We start from the raw sequence: 23,968 nt of genomic DNA on the forward strand, positions 1-23,968 counted from the left end.
CCTTAGTGCAGGTAGCTCATTTTCAAACCATGAGGATGCAGGTAACAGTGAGTATAAGAGACAATGTTGGAAAATCACTTTAATTGTAGTAAGTAGGTTCAGGTATAAGTGGTGTGTTCAACGTCTCCATCTCCTCAGACATTAAAAGTGAATTTTGTGAAAAGATAAATGACTAAAAACATATAAGGGTGAACATGACCCGACATAATCCATTTGTCTGGCCTAAACTAGGGTTGATTTGAGTGGATTTAAGTTTTAAAATAGACCTGACGCATATCTTAGGACAAAATCATATTATACTTTAAGTTATTCTAATCCGATTTAGTATTATATACTTATTATGTCTTATTATAATTATCGTCTCAAATTATTTTACACAAATCAAGAAAAATAATAAATAAATAAAAGATAATAATGATTTTACAAAATTAATAATATTATCATTAATTCATTTTATTTTTTCCCCTTATATCATTAATGTTATATGATATATAAGTAAAAAAGAATAATTAATGTTACATTTAAAAGTTAAAATATTAATTATTTTAGCATAAATTTTCTTCTTCTTACAAAATAATTATTATGGGATGAATGAAATATACATTATTTTTAAAATATAAATATTTTGAATAATTGTGTATTAATAATATTTTTAAGAAATAACATTTTGTTTACATTAATGATATAATTTATTTTAAATATGTATTATGAAATATAATTTTATACTTCTTTTATTCTACCATTTAACTTTACCTAATGTTAATAATGAAACATTGTGCGAAAATATTAGGTTGATTTGATTTTTGTCACACATATTTCAGGGTCTTTAGCAGGTCGTCGGGTTTGGATTTAAATAAATGACACGGTCAAATTTTTATTGCTTGCCCTTAGTTGCCAACATAATTATCATGTCATTGTTTAGTAAGGATACATGATACTAAGAGCCAAAAATGTTAATAGAGAAAAATATGGAAATTATTTAGGGACTAAAGATATAATTAAAAAAGTTTTGAAAAGAAAAACATATTTAACCTTTATTGAAACACAATGTCAAAAAGGAAGCATTTGGAAACACAATGTTGCACTTACGCATCTTATCACAATTTCCAAATTGCAACAACACAACAAAATAAAAATAATTATAAAATTATAAAATTTACCTTTGATTTAAACCCCGCAATTGATAAGGAAACATGATACAATAGTAAAAAAACTATTGAAGTTTATCAAATGCCTACTAGGAATGAACTTATACAACTAATTGTTTCCTCATCAAAAGCACCATTAAAGGCAGAGCTTGTACATATGAGGATTAGCTAAAGCACGATAAATATTCACTCCTTTTAAATTAAAAGACTCTAACTAATTTATATTCGCCTAATTCAATATGGGAGGAACCACTCTGAGCATCATACTTTGAACAAGAGATATCATCTGTAAAGCAAAATTCAACCACACAAAGAATCATATAAATATAAAAGGTCAATGAAAATAAAGTAAAATTTGACTGAAATATAATAATATATAGAACAAATTCTTTTCAAACAAAACAAATTAAAATAATTGCTAATTAAATTTTATTAATAAAAATCTATATGAGATAATCTCACATAGATGAGTTAAATCAAGATATGTACCACATGTAATGTATAACTATAAAACTTTGAGGTTTATAATTCAATTTACCTATTAATGTTGATATCTAAGGTCCAGTGTTGGACGTGGTTTGAAGATTACGAAATTCAACACCAAACGAATATTACGTATTATCTTTCATGTGTTTTTGTATCATGTGAATGAATCATCATATCAACTATACCATGCCTAGACTAATTATTATCCACATATGTAATCAAAATTTGGAGTTGATAAGTAATAGTAGAGATTCATCAAGACTAGACAAAACTAAAGAAATACTGACTTCGATGTTAAGGGGAAAAAATAGAACATTTTCATTAAAGTTAAGTTCTTACCGAAGCAAATCCAATGCACATTATACTAAATCCAGGAAAATCAAAAGGTGCTCTTTCAGAAAGGAATAGAGCTGACAATTGAGAAGAAGTATTTGTTAGTAAAATTTAATGATAATCTAAATCCTTAAAAAAAACATAATGGCATACTAGCTCTTACCTGTTAATGGAGAGAAAACCAAGGGAGAAACAATATGTGCAATTGAACATATGCCTGAAATGCAACCTTGAGCCTTTCCCTAAAAAAGGAAGATAATTGAAGAGAAAAATTAAACAAATTTGAAGTTATGTACCAAAAGTATAAAATAAAACTAAACAAAAAGCTTTTTAGTATACACAATTGAGTTGCATTTTGCCTTCATTATAAATTAAATAAATTATACTATTGTTTATCTCTTAAAATGTGTTTTACAGGCAAACTCCAATAAGAGAAATTAAAGGAATCATATGCATTTTTTAATTAAAGCAACAATCATGCATTTTATTTTTTAATACGACAATAGTTAATAGAGGTAACAAAATTATTGTTCTACTAATGATGCCTTCACATCATACAACACAACACTGTCTCATAGAAACCAAATTATTTAAACATGATATTTTTTTTCATTTTGCAATTTGAAATTAGGCTTTACTTATTACATAGGCCAAAATTCAAATTTTTAGAAATCATATAAATTCAATTCCACTAACAAAGATACAAAAATAAATAATAATCCCAACAAGTTGGACTGTAAGAATAAATTAATCTTAAGAACCTACTTACCAAATTAATTATTTATAATATGTCAATATGTCTCAAATCTGTTTTTATAGTCAATGAGATGTATTTTAAGTTATAGCTTACACAAGTACATCTTAATTTTTATTTTTTTTAATGTTGTATAGTCCTCTTTATAAATGTAACTCATCACATATTTTATTTTATTTAGGTACATCACATATTTTATTAATATATTGACGAAATTTTTTAATTAACCTGACATTTTTTACTTCAACAATAATTAATATCAGTTCAATTCATGTATGTTGCAAGAAAATGTTCATACAAGTAAATTTTTATCATACATTATATTACAAGTTACAGAAAATTTAGTATGGTCTTTTTCATAAATAATATATCTATGTGCATTGACGCACTTCATGCAAAAAGAGTGCCTAGCTACAAAGTAGAAGATGATTTTGCCTTCGAGATTTTATAGACCATGTTACCTCAAATATTAAATCATAACAAAAATAAATCATAAAAAATATGCCTTTCATAATTATAGTGACTTTTTTAACCTTAGAGTTTGTAGCATCATGAAATTCTTATATATTGCTTCAAACTTATATATTTAACACCCATTAAAAAATTAATAAGCATACATAAACATGAAAAATATAATAAAATATTTATCTTCTTCAAATTAAAATAATATTGATTTCAAATAAAAATTGTTAAGTGTAACATTTTTTTCCTTTTATTCTGATCAAAATATTTTGTATATAAAATTTAGTTTCCTCATAATTTTTTTGAATTTTTTTGTTAGAAGAAAAAAATGAAATGGTGAAATAATCTTTGCATGTACATCGTATGAAAAAATTGTTTGTATGATTAACGTTGTACCTGCTCATGGGGACCAGCTTGTTTAGATACAATACTTCGTATCTGCAAAATGTAAAAATAAATTATTCAATATTGTGTTTTGAAAAAAAAAATATACTTAATTTGAAGGGTAAAAATGAAAAAAAAAAATCACCCGTTTAAAGAATAATATAGAAAGACAAAATGAGGAAGTAAACTCACACAAGGGTGTGAGAAGACAAATAAAATTGAGAACATGGCGGAAGCATAAGGAACCTGTCAACATTCACACACTAAATATTAAACAACATAAAAATAAGGAAACATAGACAACAAAAGGATACGGGAAGAATATACAGAAGTGAAAATTAAATTACCGCTCTAGCTCAAGTTTCAACCTTATAAAATATTATATATTGAAAAATAATTAATAGAAACAAACTTGTAATTATAAATAAAGTAGCAAAAGACATACCAAGGAGGACCATGCTATGCTGTAAAGGAACATCTGCATCCCATCATTTTAATAATTTAGAACTTCATAAAAGAGATATTGTTTTATGATTTTATGAAAAAACATGCTTACATGTATACAATGAAAGAATAGTCCAACTGAGAGTAGTCTTGCCTCGCCCAAAATAGGAGCCAAAATAGGCATAAGAATAAGCTATGACAATCATTGTTTAATATTTAGATTCACGATATATAAATTCAAAGAAATTGAAGATTTACAAAAAGGATAAAAGGACAATCAGTTGATAATTAAAATATAACTTTGTAATAAATACCTGTGACACAGTTCCTGCTATTCCAGAAATGACCATCAAGTCGGCAAATTGATTCTTATCAAAGTGAAATTGAGCCTTTAAAAAATACTGCACACAAAAAAAGTGTTACCAAATACTTGTCAAAGAGAACGACATAATAAGTTTCAAATGGACATAGATACTCCACGTTACAAAGGTTTAAAAAATGGAAGAAATTAAACATCAATAACGGCTGATTAAAGATATTGAAAGCCTATATAGTAGAGTATGAATTCAAATAGCCAAGAGAAATATTTATAATTATTAATAAAAAAATTTGTAAAGATAATTATCCTTATTTGGTGTATATATATTTTTAGATTAATTTGTCTTCTAACTAATTTTGAAAATTATCTTTGATTCAAATAGTTATTAGAAAAAATATCTTCTTAAATATAATTATTAGAAAAAATAACTTCTCAAATGTGATAATTATTTACATCTTTTAATTTTTTTTTTATTTTTAATTTAAACAAAAAAAAAAGATAGTTGAGACATGTATTACCGGTTTCCGACTAGTAATGATAAAATATATATATATATAGATACAATGTTCTTGGATACTAGATGTTTTGCTTTGATCCTAAGAATCCAATTCAACCAATAAAAATATGAGTAAGCATCAACGCATGTTCTAGCAATGATGTAAAAGTGCACAAGCCTTTACCAACACTGAAACTTAAAAATAAAAAAATAAAAAAATATATAATATACATGATATCTAAACTAAAAATTGGGACTTGAACAAGATACAAAAAAATACGAAGAGAGAAAAAAAAATATACCAACAATGATCCATGAAGGCCAACATCTGCAAGGCTATTGAAGAATGCAACAATTGCTGCTTGAGTAATAGTCAAGCTGGAAATTTGGGTATACATCATACATGTATAATTATGACACAAAATAAAAAAAATATTTGTTTGATTAGAAAATAAGAAGGAAAATTGTAGCACCTGCTATTGAGGAAAGAAGTCAGGTCCTCTATAGAGCGCAATGCTTTAAAAAGATGCTTCTTACTTTCCAGTTTTCCATTGACCTTAGATATAATTGGATTTTCTTGTGAAATGATCGGAGTATAAAGGTGTTTGTCATCAATGGCCGAATCTCGAAGGAAAAATTGCATGTATAGTGCTCCAATCACCGCGATAAGTGTGGAAACCTTATTTAAGGAAAGATGTGTAATCATTGTAATTAAGGGAAATAAGATTGAGATTATGATGCATTGCAATTAGGGAGAGATGTGTAAGCATAAAGCAAAATACTTGAAAAGTCAAGGCAGTAGATAAAAATCGAGCCGATAAGGTGCCACACACAAACGCGGCAGACGCAATTCCCGAAAGAATTCCAAACGCAGTGCTTCGTCCACTTTCTGGAATGTTATCTGCCTGCAAGAGGAAATCCATGTAGTCAGTACAATTTTAAATTATTTCTTATTTCATAAATATCACACTATTTAATATTAGTAGAATTTTATTTAGATACCCATTGAATACAAGATGAGACTCATTAAATAATGAAGAAAACATATATTCTTAATGAGTCTTGCCTAAATTTTATCAATAAAATGGTATGTTTTAATTATTAGTATTATTTTTCTTTTACTGAATTATTAGTATTGTTTGTTATTTATATGCTATTTATTTATGTATTAGTCGTTTAATTAATTAAATCATAATTTATATTTAAACATACTCTTGAAGTTATGAAAAAATATTAATATATTTTTAATGTAAAATTTTATGGTTTAAATTAAGTGTTTTGAACAAATATATTTTAATGATAATTTTCTAATAGATTCTTTCTATAATATAATATAATGCTCATTTATTTTGAAATATTTATTGTAAATATATAGAATATAATGATAATAAGTAGGGTTGACCCGATATTATCCTTAATTTAATGAGTTTTTAAGTCAAATATGGATTCAAGCAAATGACTTTAACAAAGTTTTGGATCGAGTAATAATAAAAATAAATTTATCTTTTGATATATCTGACTTGAATCTTACTCACACTTAAAATGAATTAGAACGTCAAATTTGAGTTTTTCATGATGAAAGAAAAAATAGAAAGAAAAAGAAAAAGAACCTAAAACTTAACCACAATTAACATTTAGATAAATTTAATAGAGTTAAATATATTTTTGTATTCTACAAATTGGGTAATATTTAATTTTAGTCCTAAAATAAATTACTTTCTTTTACTCTCTTGTTAATTGAAATGTATCATATGTGATTTTTATTTCTATAAATGGGAAAACAAGAAAAGACAATTTTTTATGAACTACAATAAACACATTTAATATATTTTCATAAATGACAGAAAATATATTTATTTTTTAGATTTTATTTTATTTAACGAACCAAAAATGTATTTAACTCATTTTTTTGGTACATTGTATTTAAACCCAATTTAATGTAGTTACATATATAAACAAGTATAACTACACTTATTTCCCCTAAAAAAAATTACACTTACTTTTAGCTGTAAAAAAAAAAAAAACTACGTTATTTTCATTTGAGGGAAATAGTGAAGACTTACCACGTAAGCTAGACCGAGGCAAGGAACGCTTCCTTCGCAAATCATTGAAATAAGTATCTTAAACACATAGTAGACGTAGAAGAATTTTTTCGTCCTGCTGTAAGCTAATATGCCTGCGAAACAGCCACCAGTCCATTCTAAAAGATAAATTTGACAATTTAAAGGCACCAGTTCATGTCATGCATTTTTTAAATTTAGACAATTGGTATTTTGTTGTAGAAGACATTTTTTTATAATTAAAAACATTCACAACACCGTAAAATTACTTTAAGACTATATATATTATTTTAAAAGGAATCAAGTATATATTACTTGATATTGTCATGTGTTTATGGAGAACGATTTAATTTCAATTAATTATTTTATTATTTGTATAATATGTAAAAAATCTTGTATTACTATTATTGTTATTTAATTTTGTAACATTAAATTTCTAAATAACTGTAACTTTTATATATTATAATTTAACTCTTTCTATAATGTATTAAAGAATAATAATAATATAATAGAAAAACTCCTTGCTAGCCGTAGATTGAATTTTAAGAATAGTATGCTGTATTTAAAAGAGATGTATATACACTTTAAAAAAGGTGGAATCAATTAAACAAAGGGAAAAAATTGAACGCAAACGTACCTACGGGAATGATGGTGAGGATCATAGGGACTGTGAGGATGGCCTTCCTCCCATACTTATCCGAAAGATTACCCAAGAGTGGCATCATCACAAGCGTGCCCAGTCCTATCATCTGCATAAATCACACGTCTTTTTACCCATATGGACATGGATACAAATTACTGCACATTGTCATAGAAATTAACTCCAAAAAAAAAAAATCTTCGTCATTGATATTATTAAAAGGTTATGAGAACTATAAGGGGGTAAATTGTAATGAAAAGAGTGAGTGATAAACAGAGCATTTGCCCAGCTGTTATTTGTAACAAAAATCTAAAGAGCTTACGAATTGCATTAAATTCAATATACGCTGGATACAATGTGATTGTGAGTCATAATGGTGAGTCATAGTAGATGTTAAATTTTTATTTTTTTTACAATAAAGGTAAGTTTTTTTTTTCTTGTGATTAATAATAGATAGTAGTATATTAGTACTATATTTTATTTCTATTTTCAAATGTAGACTGGACCGAGTGATGGAGGCTAGAATTTGTGCTGAACAAGGCCCGCCCCATTTCTATTTGGCCCAAAAAAACCAGTTGGAGACTCATCCAAATTTAAAGCTTAAAACGGGCCACAGAGGATGACAAATAGTTGCAAGATGGACATAAAAGTGCTGTTGATAAAAAACAAAAAACTCATTAGTCCGAATACGACGAGACAATAGAAAGGTGAGCAAAACCACGACAAGTCGAGGAAAAAGCTTAGCAATGCATCACACACACTAAGGCCAATGGAGTCAGTTGTAAATTTGCAACAAGTTAAAGAAAATGGGAGCCTATAAGACTCACGATATCACAGGGAAATTTCTTTCTCTGAGTGGTGGATCAGGCTTATCGAAACAGACGAAGGGACGCTATCTTGGTGACAATTTAACGTCACCAGTGATGGGTTTTTGAATTTTGAGGTTGCTTGTCTATAAAACAATCATCATTTATGGGCAATCAACGGAGGTGTCATTAAGTCATCAACAAAATCAATTTGTGTTTAATTAGAAAATATCATAAACAATCTAGATAACAACTTTTAAAATCTTGTCTGATCCAAATAAATCAGATATGTAATGGATTTTTAATTATTTTTTAATGTAAATTTAATTTGTATTTTTTTTAATCTACAAAGGCTAGTAAATGGTGACGGGCTTAAATAATTTTGTATAAAATTATTGTTAAGTCTTAGCTTTATTACAAAAAAATAATTTATTTATATTTTAAATTATTACACCAAGTTGTACACAAAGGAGAGATAAAAAAAAACTGTGTAATTAGATAGGTGATCTAACGGAGATAGAAAGTGTAAATGTGTAGAGATAATTAACGTTATTCTTACAAGAAGAGAAATTAAATTGATTTTTTTTACAGGAATTAATTTGATTTAATTCACAAATAAATATATTTTAATTCTTTATTATGAAACACATATTAAGCTTTTCATCCACATTTTTTTAATATTGAATCAAATAAATAAAAATTGATCTTTTTAATTTAATAACCAAATAAATAAAAGGCCTTTCTTAGGTCAATATATATATACATACATAAAATAAATGCGAAATAAACATCACAAACTAGCTATATGCTTACTTTATCTTAATTTAAGAGGACATGAACTGATGAATGACAATTAATAATTAATATACAAAAATTATAATATTCTTAAAAACTACATATCATACTATTTTATTATCTAATATTAAATTAAATTAATTTATTTAAATCTCATTTGTCATAAAATGGTGTAACTCATGAGGGATGAATGCCAGGACGTGCACCGCGCGCAGGTAACACAATAGCCACAGATTTTTAATTTCGGCCGAAGAATAAAATTTATATGTACATAGAAATTAAAGATGCCTAGCTATGAAAATAAAATGCATAGACTTTACTAAATTTGTTGTTAAATACTGAGGTAAATGAGTTTCATTTAGTTCCATAGCAGTTCTTACTTGTACCGTACGTATGTTTTGTGTGTTGCTTATTACTGAAAAGCTGTTATCGAGCAAGAGTAGCTTAGATTATCCCAAAAAAAGGTTGTTGATATCAAAAGGTTAGTTAAAGAATCTAATTAAGAACAACGGACTCGATCAACTCAATTTCCAGTCACACTAATTAATGTACTTTAATTTGACTATATCACTAATGGTCATGGATATGAAATCTCTAACAAATATCATACATGGACAAACATAATCACTGATTAAGGAACAAAACCATGAGATAGAAAAGGCAGAATGAGTGAAGATGGTATGGAATATTGGTGGAGTTAAACTCACCGCTTGTTGAAAACCAGTGATGTAGATGGCAAGTGAGCATTCATCTTGTCCGGGACAAAGAGCAGCCATTGTGACATCGGTGATGGCTGGTACCACCATGAACATGGAGAAGTTATGAAGAAACACTGCCATGAAGAGATGACTCAACCCGTACAATTTGTCCATGATTCTCCCTAGCTATGGCTCTCTCAATCAGTTTCTCTTTGAAATGACAAAAGAACTAACTAGCTAGAATTCTTGGTAAGATCTTAATATTAACAGTCTTACAGGGAAAGCTACCTCTCTACTTAGCCACAAGTGCAACAAAGTTTCACTTAAAAGCACCCTATATATATATCGTACTTTTTGCGATTGCTTTACGTGGTATCTCACAATTGTGCATGTGGTCGGTCAATCAAACACTCGCAGTAAGTAAAAAAGGGTGGAAAAAACTTAACTGTTTTTGCTCTTGTGGAGCAATATGGTGAACTGTCAACTAATTCAAATAAGTGACAGTGAAATAAAGAATTTTTAGTCACGTATATAAAGAGCTATTGATTATTGATTTTTTTTTTAAAAAAATATTTATTTCAAGTATTTCGTTAATCGTCTAACCGTTGATTGAATCGGGTGAATGGCGTCAAAGATAATACAAATAACTAGGATCAACTTACGCCTTGAAGTGTGCAGGTTTATGTTTACCTTTTTTTCTACAGGCAGATAAAGCATCGTGCAGGTGGGCCAAAATCATCTCGTGATCACTGATTAAATTCATGGTTGATTTAATTTATGGATTAAGTATCTTAATTGTATCTAACTAGACAAAAGCTCGTATAAGTTAGGCGATTAAACTTTCAATTCGTTAAGTTTTTATTAAGAATCGTTAGCTATATGATTTTGTTTTTAAAAATTATATATATATATATATATATATATATGTGTGTGTGTGTGTGTGTTTTTGTTGTCACATATGTGGCTTGCTGCATAGTTTTTAGCCTCTATTTGCTAGATGAGAAATTAGATGGAAATATCTGAGGTTGTTTGGTGGAGCAGAGATATGATGGAAAATGGAAATACTTTTCTAAATTGTAGGGTTTATTTGTATTATTTTTTACATATTTGTTTAATTTCTATTTAACTACACCTTTAATATATATATATATATATATATATATATATATATATATATATATATATATATATATATATATATTTCTCTTCAATCTTATTTCTCTCTTTTCTACCAAATAGATGGGATTAGTCCTAGGATCAATGAGTATGTTCCAAGATGCGATGATACAGAACTTACTAAAAGGGGAGTTCAATTTTTTTTTTAAAATTATATGGTCATTTAATATTTTTTTCTATATTATTTAATTTAATTTTTTTAAATAGATTGAAACTATTGTTTTATTTCATGTCTTTTTTTTTTCTTCAAATTAAAATGTAATATATGATTAAAAAGTATTATCAATTGGTTGTTAATTTTTATAATGTGTTACTTTCGTAAATTCGTATTGAACAAACTGTCTGATAAATGTGATATATCTTATGTAATGGATCAATAACAATAAACCTAAAACATTTGATTTTTTAACAAGATAAAAAATACAATCAATAAATTTTGAAGAAAATCAAATTAAATATTAGTATATTGATAAAAAAAATGTATATAAACTTTAGTATATGAAATAATATTTTATTGGTAATAGACAATAGTGATAGAATTATTAACATTTTCTTCAAGAGACAAATTGTAAAAACCAAATTAAATTATAAATATTTTAAAATAATAAGTACATTAAAATTATTAAAAAAACGTGCCAGCTTTCATAGAGAGCAAGAAAGAAAATTAAGAAACGTCCCAAAATTCTAAAAGCTTTTAAAAATCATTTTCAATCCCCCGATGTGTATATTGGATTATGATAAAGATAGATATATGTTAAATTATAATTTTAATCTCGTTACTTTTTTAAATCTATGATTTTGATTTCTTTAAATTTTAATTGTAATTTTTAGTCTTATAGTCTTAAAATTTGACCACTTTGATTCTCCTAAGTTAATTATAAATTAATTAAAATTATTAATTATTAAAAAATTATTAATCTTAATTTTCTACACCACAGTATTTCTGTTCTTCTCTTTAAAAACTTTTTCTACCTGCACTGGCATTTCACCAATAATAATATTACATTAGAATTAATAATTTTTTATTAATTTTTTTTAATAATTAATAATTTTTATTACGATCAAAATCACAAATTTATAAAATTAACAAGACATAATCGAAGACCAAATTTACTTCAAGCTAAGATCTACTAAATGCATGCATTGGATTTGTGATGAGATCACTTGCAAAGAAAAAACAAATGACGACAGAAAAAATTAGGACATAATCGAAGAAGAAGGAAGAATGGATTAAGGAAGTGTTTCATTTTTGGAAAATGAATGAAAAGTATAGAGGAAGAGGAAAACATATCCTAGAAAAAGAAAATATGATTCACGAAACTGTCGGGCGAGGAAGACATGTTCGTTTATATAGAGAAAGAAGAAGGCAACCTAAGTACAGTTTGAGGACTGTTGCATTGCCTGTTTTAAAACCTGTTCTGGGGAATATCATAGTCTTCTTGAAAGAATAAAGGAAAGGTTTATTTTCGAAATTAATATTTCAATTAAATTTTTCATTAATTACCACACATATTTATAAATCTTCTTTTTTTTTATTCAAAAAGGTATGAAATGCAAAAATACTGAAAAGGACACCGAAGTTGACAAAGTTGAAATCTCAAATACATAAAAAAATTTCCGGAGTAATCTTATTACAACCCATAATGTACGTTAAATTTGTTAATTTTTTTTTAAAATTATCTTAAAATAATTCAAACTATAATTATAATTTAAAATTATTTTACATTATTAATATATAAATATTAAACTCATATATATATATATATATATATATATAAAAGAAAAATCAACTTAAATAAAAAGTAACTCTTTGTGTATTTTATCATTTATTTTCTTGAAATCTAATTATTATAATAACTTATTAATCTTATCTATGAGATATCAAGCAAACATTATCTAATGCTATCATTACTTATTTTGATCAATTAATATAATTAAAAATAACAAAATTATAAATTGTTATTTGCTAATTATAATTTTTAAATTTTTTAATAAATCAATTTTAGCATTTAGATTATTTAAATTTAGTGATCAAGATTTGGTGTAAAATATTAATTTTATTCACATATACCAATCTTATCCCATAAGATACTTATGTATTTATTTTATATATGTTCTAATAATATTTATTATTTTTTTAACCTTTTAAATTCTTCTCGCTAAATTAGCATCCTAGATTCGTCAGGTGCATGACACACTCACTGATTTTACTTAGATATTATTTAAAGTTTCATCTAATAAGACTTTATAAGCTATTAAGTATTCTATAAATTAAAAAAAAAAAAGACTAGACAAATACAATTCACGTGAAGAGAATATAACTCTCTAGGTTTATTTATTGTATTTTTTTTATAAAGATCTAAACTAACTGAAAGGATGGTTGATTCTTTCAACATTGTAATGGTACTTGATTGTCTAAGTTATAGCAAGAACTAATATGTTTTAGCATAGTTAGTTTTTTTGTGAACTAGTTCTCCATGAGTCAAGATCTCTTTAGGACAAGTTTTTAGAAGCTTCCTATTACACATGCTTGTGGTGGCCACGGAACTAATATTAAAAATTGAGACTTAAAATCCATCAAAATTTTATGTGTGTTAAACTGTGTGTTTGCTAGCATTTTTTTTCTAGTTAATTAAAAGACACGTTTTTTAGAGGAAAAAGACAAAGTTAGTATGTTATTTAACAGACTTTAATGAAATTAACGGAAATAATCAATTATCAAACAATGTAAAGATGAAGAATTAAAGACAAACCCAAAAAATTTACAAAAGAAAAAAAGAAAAAAAATAGTCAAAGACCAAACTGAAAAATGAAATAAAATAATAGTTAAAATTATTAATTTTGCCTTAAAATAACAATAAAGTTCATATTTAAGTCGTAACAGATACTAAATAAACGCCTAAAAATATCTAGTCTTAAAAAATAATTATTACTAGTATAATTATTTATTATCTATTAAAAAATAAATTCCTAGAAAATTATTATCTATTAATTTTATAGATGAACTGAAGTTTTTAAAAAATATCTCTAGGTGCCGTTGAAAAGTCAAATATTTTAATTACAGTGATTAAAAAATATTATTTAAGATTATTTTTAAATAACTTAAAATTTCAGTAAACATAAATAAATATTCATTATCAAATGACCTTACAACATACATTAAATCACTTTATATTATTATTATTATTATATTTTATGATGGCTTTTGTTGTCTTGTGTGTTTACTTGCATTGTTTAATCGAAACAACAACTGAAGCAGGATTCACGCGCGGAGCACGTGAACCGGAAGCAGCAGCGATCGATCCACGTTCCGCAACACAAAAGATAGAAACGAATAAAACAAGGAGTCGGGACCAATGGTTTTCCCACTTAAATTAACTAATTACTCTAATTATAAAAGAACCTTTCTATTAAGGTCTAGTTAAGTTGGTTCAGATATTGTAAATTTTTAAATATTATATTCAATTTTTACGCATAAAAAAGACTTATTTTATTTTTTAAAAAAAATATAATTAATTTAATTATGTTAAATATATCAATTATTTATATTATTATTAATATTTAAAGAAAGAATATAAAAAATTATTAATACATTTAATTGTAAAAAAATAACAAAAAATTAAAGACTAGTTAATAACAACTTAACGCAGCCCAGTCGTTGAATAGCCCAGTCCCCAAAATAAGTAAAACCTCACAATCACAAACACACTCTTTTTTGTTCTTTGCTCACTTCCCTTGTTCGTTTCACTCTCACAATGGACTCCCTCTCTCTCTTCTGCACCGGAGCCCTTCTCGCCGGCGGCCTCTACTGGTTCGTCTGTGTTCTGGGCCCCGCCGAGCAGAAGGGCAAACGCGCCACCGATCTATCCGGCGGCTCCATCTCCGCCGAGAAAGTCCAAGACAACTACAAGCAGTACTGGTCCTTCTTCCGCCGCCCCAAGGAGATCGAGACCGCCGACAAAGTTCCCGACTTCGTCGACACCTTCTACAATCTAGTCACCGACATCTACGAGTGGGGCTGGGGCCAGTCCTTCCACTTCTCCCCCTCCATCCCCGGTAAGTCCCACCGCGAGGCCACGCGCCTCCACGAGGAGATGGCCGTCGATCTCATCGAGGCCAAGCCCGGCAACAAAATCCTGGACGTGGGCTGCGGCGTGGGCGGGCCCATGCGGGCCATCGCGGCCCACTCCCGCGCGAACGTGGTGGGCATCACCATCAACGAGTACCAGGTCAATCGAGCAAGGATGCACAACAAGAAGGCTGGGTTGGACTCTCTCTGCGAGGTCGTGTGTGGGAATTTCCTTAAGATGCCGTTTGTCGACAACAGCTTCGACGGAGCGTACTCCATCGAGGCCACGTGTCACGCTCCCAAGCTGGAAGAAGTGTACGCCGAAATCTTCCGAGTTCTGAAACCGGGGGCGCTCTACGTTTCCTACGAGTGGGTGACGACGGATAAGTACAGCGGCGATGACCCTGAACACGTGGAGGTCATTCAGGGGATTGAGAGGGGTGACGCGTTGCCTGGCCTCAGAAGCTACGCCGAAATAGCCGAAACGGCGCGTAAGGTAGGGTTTGCTGTTGTGAAGGAGCGGGATCTGGCCAAGCCGCCGGCTCTTCCCTGGTGGAGCCGATTGAAGATGGGTAGGATCGCGTACTGGCGGAACCATATTGTGGTCACTGTTCTCGCCGCTTTGGGAATCGCGCCTAAGGGGACCGTCGATGTTCATGAGATGCTCTTCAAGACCGCTGACTATTTGACCAGAGGGGGTGACTCTGGGATTTTCTCTCCGATGCACATGATCCTCTGCAGAAAGCCCCATGACAAGGACGAACAAAACTCTGGTTAGGGTTTCGTTTCATTTGGAAATTGGAAAACAAAAACCACCACCGCCACCTTGTTTCTTTCCGGTACTCTTTTTTCTCATTATTATCCTGGGTTTAACTTGTTGTTATTAGTTATTATTACTATGAACTTGGTGTAATTTGGATTTTGATCTTTTCAATTTTAATTTTAGTTTGCAATGTTGATCTTTGAGTTGAGGATGTCTATTTCTTGTTTTCAATGGAAATTACTAGTATTTAGAATAGAGTAAGGTATTGATTGGAAATTAGTATTAAGGATGTCTATTTTTTTGTTTTCAATGGTAATTACTAGTAGTAGAATTAAGTAGCTGCCTTCACATTCGGCGAATTAATTATTTGATTCACGAATCGAATCAAAGTGGCATATGTGAAATGCTGATGGAGGGTATTTTAATGAATGCATTTATTAAATAATTAAATTGAAGAAGAAGGGGGGTCGGAGGTACAACACATGTTAGATTGGCTATATTAGCGCGTGATTAGGTGGAGACCACTGGCACTAACGATAAGTTAAGCCTGGTTGTACCGTAACGTGCTTATGTTCGATTTTTCAGCGTCTGAATCTGGCCTTGATGCTTTTTTGCTTTTACTATTTGTCACGTAGCGCGTGGGTTTTTACTTCCGAAGGCCCAACGGCCACACGTACCCCGACATCTGGCCCGCACTTGCTTTAGATCTGGCAAATCAGTTTACTCACTTGTATCGTACTTGCTCCCATGACTAGTTAATGTTTAACTAAAACCACGGATTTAGATTATTGCTCTGCTCTCCTTCACTGATGCAATTTTTGCCACAAATTTGAAATAATAATAATAATAATAATAATAGTGACAGTTTGTTTCACCGATTAAAACTTCATTTTTAAAAATATAAATTTGAGTGGAATATTCTTATGTTTGATATAATTTTTGAAAAAATTGAGTATTATTGATTTTGAGAAAGTAGGAATATGATTTTTATATCATTCTCATGAGCATCCAGAAAGTGTTATTCTCGTGAAAATGTAAAAAAGTGATATTCTTATGAAAAATGTGAAGTTATTTTATAGCACATTTTTTTAAAGTTTTTTTACATATTTTTTTGATTCATTTATTTCAATTATTTTGAATTTTAAAAATATTTTTAAAATTTAAAATTGAATCAAATATACTAAAATAATTTCTTAATATTGATGGGAATGATGTTTTTAGTGATGTAAAATTATACCTTTAATTTCATACAACCCCCACCTGGGTTTATGAGGATGAGGACCCACTGAGGTTCTTTTTTTCCTTTGGAAAATTGAGGCATGGGGATAAGTACTATTGTCATGACAAATGACTGATGGACAAGACATACATTGCAATCCATATATTGATGATGAATTATTTTATGACATTAATTTAAAGTAAAATCATAAATTATTTTAAATATGTCGTTTAATTTCATTTACTAATATTTATGAATTAGTTTATAAATTAATTTCAACCAAAACTTTTGATGAGACTATGTTAGGCAAAATATTTATTTTAGTTTTTAGTTTATTTTATTAGTTAAAAAATTTATTTGATTTTTTGATAATTAAGATTTTTTTTATAATTTTTTAATAATTTGGGATTTTTTGGATGACAAGTAACTAAAGAGTTAAAAAATTAATTTATTAAAATATAAATTTTTGATAAAATTAGATGTTGAAGTAACTAAAAAATATAAAATAAAAAAAAATAATAAAATAATAAATTTTTAAAAAAGATAACACGAAAAGTTAATAAATATATTAATAATAAAAGTGAAAGAAAGTATAAAAACCCAAAAGCTAACGTTATAACATTATTTCAAGTAATTTTTTAAAAAATATTAAAAATTATTAAGAAGCTACTAATAAAAACTTTTTATCAACACTCAAACAAGTTTTTTTAACTATTTTAGCTAGTAAAAATAGTTAGGAATATCTTTTCAAATATAGTCTTAAAGTAGCAATTTTTAGATCACTCTTTTCTAATTTTTTGTATATTTTTTCTTTTTTTTTACTTAATATATTTATCAAATTTGGTGCTTATCCTCTTTAAATAAATCATGGTCTTATTGCTTTTTCAGTCATTTTATATTTTTTAACTACTTTAACAATTAAATTACTAAACACTTATAATTTGATATGTTTTTTCAGCTACCGGCTTTTAATTACTTTTTTAGTGATTTTTTTCAAACATAGCCTAAATCCACTAACTTATACTCCCAATATAGTTGTAATTTTTTTATGAGTAGAAAAACTAAAAGAAAAAAGAATGGAAAACACAAACTATCTAAAACGAACGACGCCTGTGGCATTAACAAGAACCAGAAAACATATATGTGACTTTTGTGCTGTTCCTTTCCAAGCTGTCTCTGTGTTGTTCATTCAAAACGACGTCACATAACAGTTGTGTTAATATATAATTGTGATTCAATTTTAAAAATTATGAAAATTCGGAGAGACAACACAGGACCAACTTGAAAAGGCACAACAGAGAAGTCAAGTCGCTAAGACACAGGTTTAACAAAGAACATCAAAGCCAAATTAGGTGCAAAACATGAGTCAAACAGTGTAATTTCAATGTTCTAAGAATGCTAAAAAAGATACTGATATTCTTCAAATTTAATTTATTTTTAATCATTCATTTTTTAATTACTATGGCTATATTTGACAAAACTAATGGAAAAACTAGTCAAAAACTGAAAAATTAACTTATTAAATTAGAAGTGTTTGATAAAAGTAATGAAAAGTATAAAATGACATAAAAATAATAATATTATGATTTATTTAAAAAAATAACAAAAAATGAATAAATATATTGAAATATAAAAATAAAAATATTTTAAAAAATATTACTTGAAATTACGTTTCAAATTACAAACTACTAAAAATTTACTAAAAAAAAATTATTTATCAAAAAATCAAATAAATTTTTCATTCAATAAAAAAGTTAAAAACTATCTAAAATATCTTATCAAACATAATATATATCATATTATCACAAAAAATTGTCACCTAATGGAATTTAGACGGGCACGTGGACATCAAGCGAAAAGGATCTACTACTATTTATTACAGTATAGGGTTGGTATCTTTCTCTCTCTGAAAAGGATCTACTACTATTTATTATAGGGCTGGTATCTTTTTCTCTCTGGAAAGGATCTCCGATCTTGATCTCTGAAAAATTGAGGTTCCTCTTTTTCTTTGTGGAAAGTTAAGGCACGGGGATGACCAGTATGGCCATGAGTACTCATGACTCATGGACGATAATATTATAAAATTAATTTAATAATATTATAATCCGCCTTCGAAGATTGAAAATTTGGGTTTTAGGTGCTGAATTTAATATTATAAAATTAATTTAAGTAAAATCATTTGTTTATTTTATTTTTTTCAGAAGTAGTTTTATACTTTCTCTCTTCCTTATAACTTGATATTTTTAGAAGATTTAATTTATAATTTTTTATGCATTATTTTTTTATTAGCATTAGTTCTTGAAAGACGTGATAATAAGAAAACATAATCCTCTAATATTTGTTAGTTTTGTTTATAAGAATGTTTTTGAAAAAAAAAATACTAATTTAAAATCAATATAATACTTTTAACTAAATAAAATTCTTTAATCTATGTGATTGAGTTAATTAGATCTTATAATAAGTTCTTTACTTTTGTATTTTTTGTTTGTTTTATAGTTTTATCATCCCCCAAATGGGTCAAATCCACTCCCCACTACATGGATTAATCATATTCTATATTAGAAGTCACTCGATGATTTCTCTCGTGAAATAAAATCCATGGTTACATGAACTATAATGATTTTTCTTGAATTGGGAATTAAGTAATATGTTTTGGGAGTATGCTAGAAACTTTTCTCAAAGTAACCATTCACCAAGTTTTGGTCAATAGGTAATAAATAAGTGTACCGTGGATTTTTCAATTATTTATTATCTAATTTTATGAAAAATATATAAAATAATTAACGAAGATAAAAGTATAATTGAAAAAAATATATTAATATTATCTTTAACTCTGGAAATGACATATAAATAGGATTTTTTTAAAGTTAGACAATTATAAAGAAATGAAAGAAGTAATAGTGCTATGGGACCTAAGATTACATATTTAAAGAATGTAATTTTTTCATTTCAAATATCATTTTTTTCTTAATTATCAGGGGCTAAAAGCCCAAAAGAAAACAAACTAGCGGACAAACAAAACAGCAAAGCATCCGCTAGCAGATGCAAAGATACAAAGTCAGGGGAAACATCAAAAACTTGAATCCCATGATGCATGTTCAGACCATGTTTGGCAAAAGTGTCCGTTTTGGGGTTTTTATGCCCTGTTAATTATTTTTTTAAAAAAAACTATGCTGTTTGTAATGAAAAATTAATGCATTTTTTTAAATGAAAAAAAAGAGCAAATAACTCTTTAGGTCCTGAAAGTGAAAATCAACCACAATTCAGTGTCTAAAGTATCAAAATTTTGATTTAATATTTGAATATGAGAAACGATAACTACATGACAAATTCATTTTCAAAAAATATAATTTACGAACATTATAACTTAATAACTCTTACAAACCGAATGATCGATCAAACGAAATTGTCCACTTATACATTCTCAAAAACCAAAATTATCATTTATCCAAAAACATTTGCATCCCCCTACACATGTTGAGACCATGTTTGGCAAATCGTCCGAAGCAGCATTGGCCTCTCTAAAAACATGATGCCAATGAATGAGCAGAATGGCTCTAGCTTGGCGGACAACTAAGTGAATAGACTGTACTATGGCATAACATGGGTGTTAGGGAGATAAACCTTTGTTGAGCAATTGAGTGGCCACAAGAGAATCTGTTTCCACCAAAATTCTTCTAAATTCAAACAGCACAACTGAACAAGATCCTAAAGCAGAATATACATAGCATTATGATCTCTTAATATTCCATCACAAGCAGCCCTTGATCCCGTTGAAGAGTAAGCCCTATCTGTATCCAGCTTAACCCACCCCAAAGGGGATGGGGCAAAGAAATTAGGGTGAAGTTATTCTTCATCTTGAAAAGCCTAGACAGGTCTTCCCCATATGATGCATGTCAGTGATGTCACGAAGGAAATAATCGTTTTGTCTTATCAGAGCAGAATTGGGCAGCCAACAATTGGAGAATATGAAATCTTTTCTTCGTTCCAAACAAGGTTGGTAGCATAGATAAAATTCCTTGGCCAATGCAGAGAATGACCTCTCTTAAAAATCCAAATAAAAGTATAGTCAGTCAGTCCCTTATACTTAAGCTCATGGAGGTAATTTTGATGAATGGCATTTGACTAGGATACAGATCGGAATTTTGATGCTAATATATTCATTCACAATACGATACTTGCCTATCACAACATGTTGCCAACTACATTTTTTTTTTTTTGCTGTACCTAATTAAATCAATCTGCAGTTTGGCACAGAAAATGTTTCAAAACCAAAAACATAGCCATTAAAAAAATCGAAAGAACAAATTAATCTTCATTTGTAATGAACAAAATAATCAGTTTGCTCTGTCCAATTGAAGAGGCCTAGGTGGAGCCATGGTTCTTCTCTTCCACAGGTTAATTTCTATTCGTGGCTTCAAATTAAGCACACCCCCATGACCAACTCCAACACCAACCAAAAGGGGTGCAGAAAAAGGGATAATAATCTGTTCCTCTTCATCGCCATCACTATCCACTCTGTAATGATCCGAATAGTAATCAATTTCCTCTTCATCTGGCGCCACCTGAGCCACCTTCCAATCAAAATCACCAAGAGCGTCACGTCCACTTGAAAACCTTCTCATCTGACTCACGCGCGGTGCACGTGCTGCGTCAGCAAGAGCACGATCCTTGTTAATATCTCCAGGCGCAGAAGCGTTGGATTTCCTTCCATCAGACTTTGGCTTTGTCCCATGGAATAATAACATCTTTTGAAACGTCGAAACGTGATTTTTTACCTCTATGTCTCTGGAAGCTGAGGATGTTTGTTTGCTAGCAACATTCCTCGCTTCTTTTGTCATGGACTTGCTCTTGGACTTTGATTTTTCGATTTGTTTCTTCTTGTGCTTGATCTGTCCCATGCAGGAGATTTTCGGTGAAGTGGGTTCTTGAGAATAAATTTCATCAATGTCGTTATTATTGCCTCTATCATGGGTTTTTCTTCTAGCTTCATGGGGAATCATGGATACGATAGGCTTTGATTTGTGGTCCCTGCCTGGGCTGAATGGATGGTTTTGAAATGTCACCGTGACTGCTGAAACTGCTTTTGGCAGTGCCTTCAAGATTTTGCTCTTCATCCTATAAGCTGTTTCTCTTTGAACAAGAGTTGTGAAAGATTGGTAGAAGCTAGCTTGCAAGAGTTGGAATTTGATATTTTGATATCCTGTGTGTTATGATAGGGTGGACTCTCCTTATATACCTTGGATTGTTGAAGGTGGAACTAGTAACTAGAGAAAAGGTTGTTCTTAGTCTTACTAATAACTAATTAATGATTGATTTTGTCAAGAAAGGTAGGAATTGGGAAACAGAGAAAGGGTTTGGTCAAAGAAAACCAGCATGCATGTCACTAGTCAAAGTAATACAGTAGCTGTTTGCTTCGGCCAATAAACGTAAGCTACATAACTACAATTATTATCATTAAGTTACAAGATAACCACAATTATTATTATTAAAAACGTGCAGCGGCTTGAGGATTTTGTTGGAGCCATCAAGTAGAAACACTGAAACAGCTTGCAGTACGTTGAAGTAGTGGGTGTCCTTTTGTTCGTCTAAAAATTATGCTTTTTTGTTTTTTGTAGAAATAAGAAAATGGCCATTACGGTTTAACAAAATGTTTTATTGTTATTTATAAATGTCAAAATATCATATTATTTTAAATTTTATATCGAAAATTTGTAAAAATAACATGGCTTTATATTTCTTATATGTTTTAAAATAATTTTTCATTAAGATTATGTTCAAGGATAAAAAATATTATAGTAAATACTCGTCATTTACAAAAAATATAATTATATTAACTAAATTATTATTTTTATTTACTTATAAAGTGCGATACAAATGACAAGTGATTTGAGATTTTGAGCAGTTTAAACATATGACAGTTGGATATTTAATTATGTTAATAGAATGTGAGGAGATAAATTTTTCCTTAACTAATACTACTCTAATTTTTCGGAGATAATCTCATAACTTTTTATTGTAGGTATACATTTGTTTTAATATATATATATATATATATATATATATATATATATATTAATTTATTAATAGTACTAATTTATTTCACTTAGTGGAGGTCCAAACAAACACTAACCATTACAATTAAATTTCATAAATTTTTTCATGTGTCCGGAATAAATTTTTGTTGTGTCGTTTGGGTTGATTACGTCTATTTCTGACTAGTTAAGTTTTGATCTAATCATTGAACGCGGCAGGTGGTTTTTAAAATTAAAGAAGAAGACGACGTTTTAGTAAAATAAGGCAACTAAATCACTACATAAACGTGGATTTTACAAGAAAATTGTTTGATATCGGATTTTAAATTACCAGTTGTCGACATTTGAAACGCGATAAAATCTATATTCATGTTTAAAAAAGAAGTAATCAATGTTGAAAAAATTATTGGTATATATAGTACGAAAAATATTAGTATTATAGTGAAACTTTTTGAAATACTCATACTCAGCATATAAATATATAAATCATAAAACAATAAAGTACTAATAATCAGAGTTAAATACAAAGATACTTTCATAGAAAATATCTTCAGTCACTCGACTTTTTTCGTCATTTAGAATCAATGTTAATTAGTTTGTTCATTAATCATTAGATGTTTTATAACCATTTGGTATGAAATAATTACTCATTTTAACATTGAACAGTTTTCCCTTAAAAAAAAACTTGAACATTTAACAAAGTTTTAAAGTAAAGTCAAATTAAAACAGGCTCGTTCAACTCTGTCATCTGTCACTTTTTCTTTAAAACTTTTGATATCTCGATTCCCTAATAATCAAGTTGATTTGGTGAACTTGTCTAAAGAAACAAAACTCTCTTTTTTAATTAAATTTTTCTTACAAACGTTAATCCACAACTCTAT

The 23,968-nt window shown here is 28.6% G+C and overlaps 3 protein-coding genes and 1 pseudogene across 3 annotated transcripts; 1 reads left to right on the plus strand and 3 right to left on the minus strand.

The window, feature by feature from the left end:
- Nucleotides 1–1,064: 1,064 nt before the first annotated feature.
- LOC114414559 (hippocampus abundant transcript-like protein 1) lies at nucleotides 1,065–10,129 on the minus strand. Its single transcript, XM_028378854.1, has 14 exons — nucleotides 9,835–10,129; nucleotides 7,524–7,635; nucleotides 6,890–7,002; nucleotides 5,609–5,731; nucleotides 5,300–5,505; nucleotides 5,129–5,204; nucleotides 4,326–4,412; nucleotides 4,124–4,204; nucleotides 4,013–4,045; nucleotides 3,760–3,813; nucleotides 3,580–3,621; nucleotides 2,131–2,209; nucleotides 1,974–2,044; nucleotides 1,065–1,434 (listed from the first exon to the last, which is right to left on the minus strand). The coding sequence occupies exons 1-14, from the start codon at nucleotides 9,997–9,999 to the stop codon at nucleotides 1,378–1,380; spliced, it is 1,299 nt and encodes a 432-aa protein (XP_028234655.1). The 5' UTR covers nucleotides 10,000–10,129; the 3' UTR covers nucleotides 1,065–1,377.
- A 4,529-nt stretch (nucleotides 10,130–14,658) lies between these two features.
- Nucleotides 14,659–16,088, plus strand: LOC114414560 (24-methylenesterol C-methyltransferase 2). The gene has a single exon (XM_028378855.1). It carries the CDS (start codon nucleotides 14,757–14,759, stop codon nucleotides 15,846–15,848), a length of 1,092 nt encoding a protein of 363 aa, XP_028234656.1. The 5' UTR covers nucleotides 14,659–14,756; the 3' UTR covers nucleotides 15,849–16,088.
- A 4,385-nt stretch (nucleotides 16,089–20,473) lies between these two features.
- LOC114414073 lies at nucleotides 20,474–20,898 on the minus strand (annotated as a pseudogene).
- A 235-nt stretch (nucleotides 20,899–21,133) lies between these two features.
- Nucleotides 21,134–22,313, minus strand: LOC114414561 (uncharacterized protein At1g76070-like). The gene has a single exon (XM_028378856.1). It carries the CDS (start codon nucleotides 22,167–22,169, stop codon nucleotides 21,390–21,392), a length of 780 nt encoding a protein of 259 aa, XP_028234657.1. The 5' UTR covers nucleotides 22,170–22,313; the 3' UTR covers nucleotides 21,134–21,389.
- Between the last annotated feature and the right edge of the window lie 1,655 nt (nucleotides 22,314–23,968).

Source organism: Glycine soja, chromosome 6 (assembly GCF_004193775.1).
Source record: "Glycine soja cultivar W05 chromosome 6, ASM419377v2, whole genome shotgun sequence".
NCBI classification, from domain to species: Eukaryota; Viridiplantae; Streptophyta; class Magnoliopsida; order Fabales; family Fabaceae; genus Glycine; species Glycine soja.

Excerpts from the sequence above, each read along its gene's own strand:
- LOC114414559 (XM_028378854.1), bottom strand. The coding sequence starts at position 9,999 with ATGGACAAATTGTACGGGTTGAGTCATCTCTTCATGGCAGTGTTTCTT. Across the intron at positions 7,636-9,834 it reads TCACTGGTTTTCAACAAGCG|ATGATAGGACTGGGCACGCT; the intron begins GTGAGTTTAACT and ends TGATTTATGCAG. Across the intron at positions 2,210-3,579 it reads AAGCTGGTCCCCATGAGCAG|GGAAAGGCTCAAGGTTGCAT; the intron begins GTACAACGTTAA and ends TTCCTTTTTTAG.
- LOC114414561 (XM_028378856.1), bottom strand. The coding sequence starts at position 22,169 with ATGAAGAGCAAAATCTTGAAGGCACTGCCAAAAGCAGTTTCAGCAGTC.
- LOC114414560 (XM_028378855.1), top strand. The coding sequence starts at position 14,757 with ATGGACTCCCTCTCTCTCTTCTGCACCGGAGCCCTTCTCGCCGGCGGC.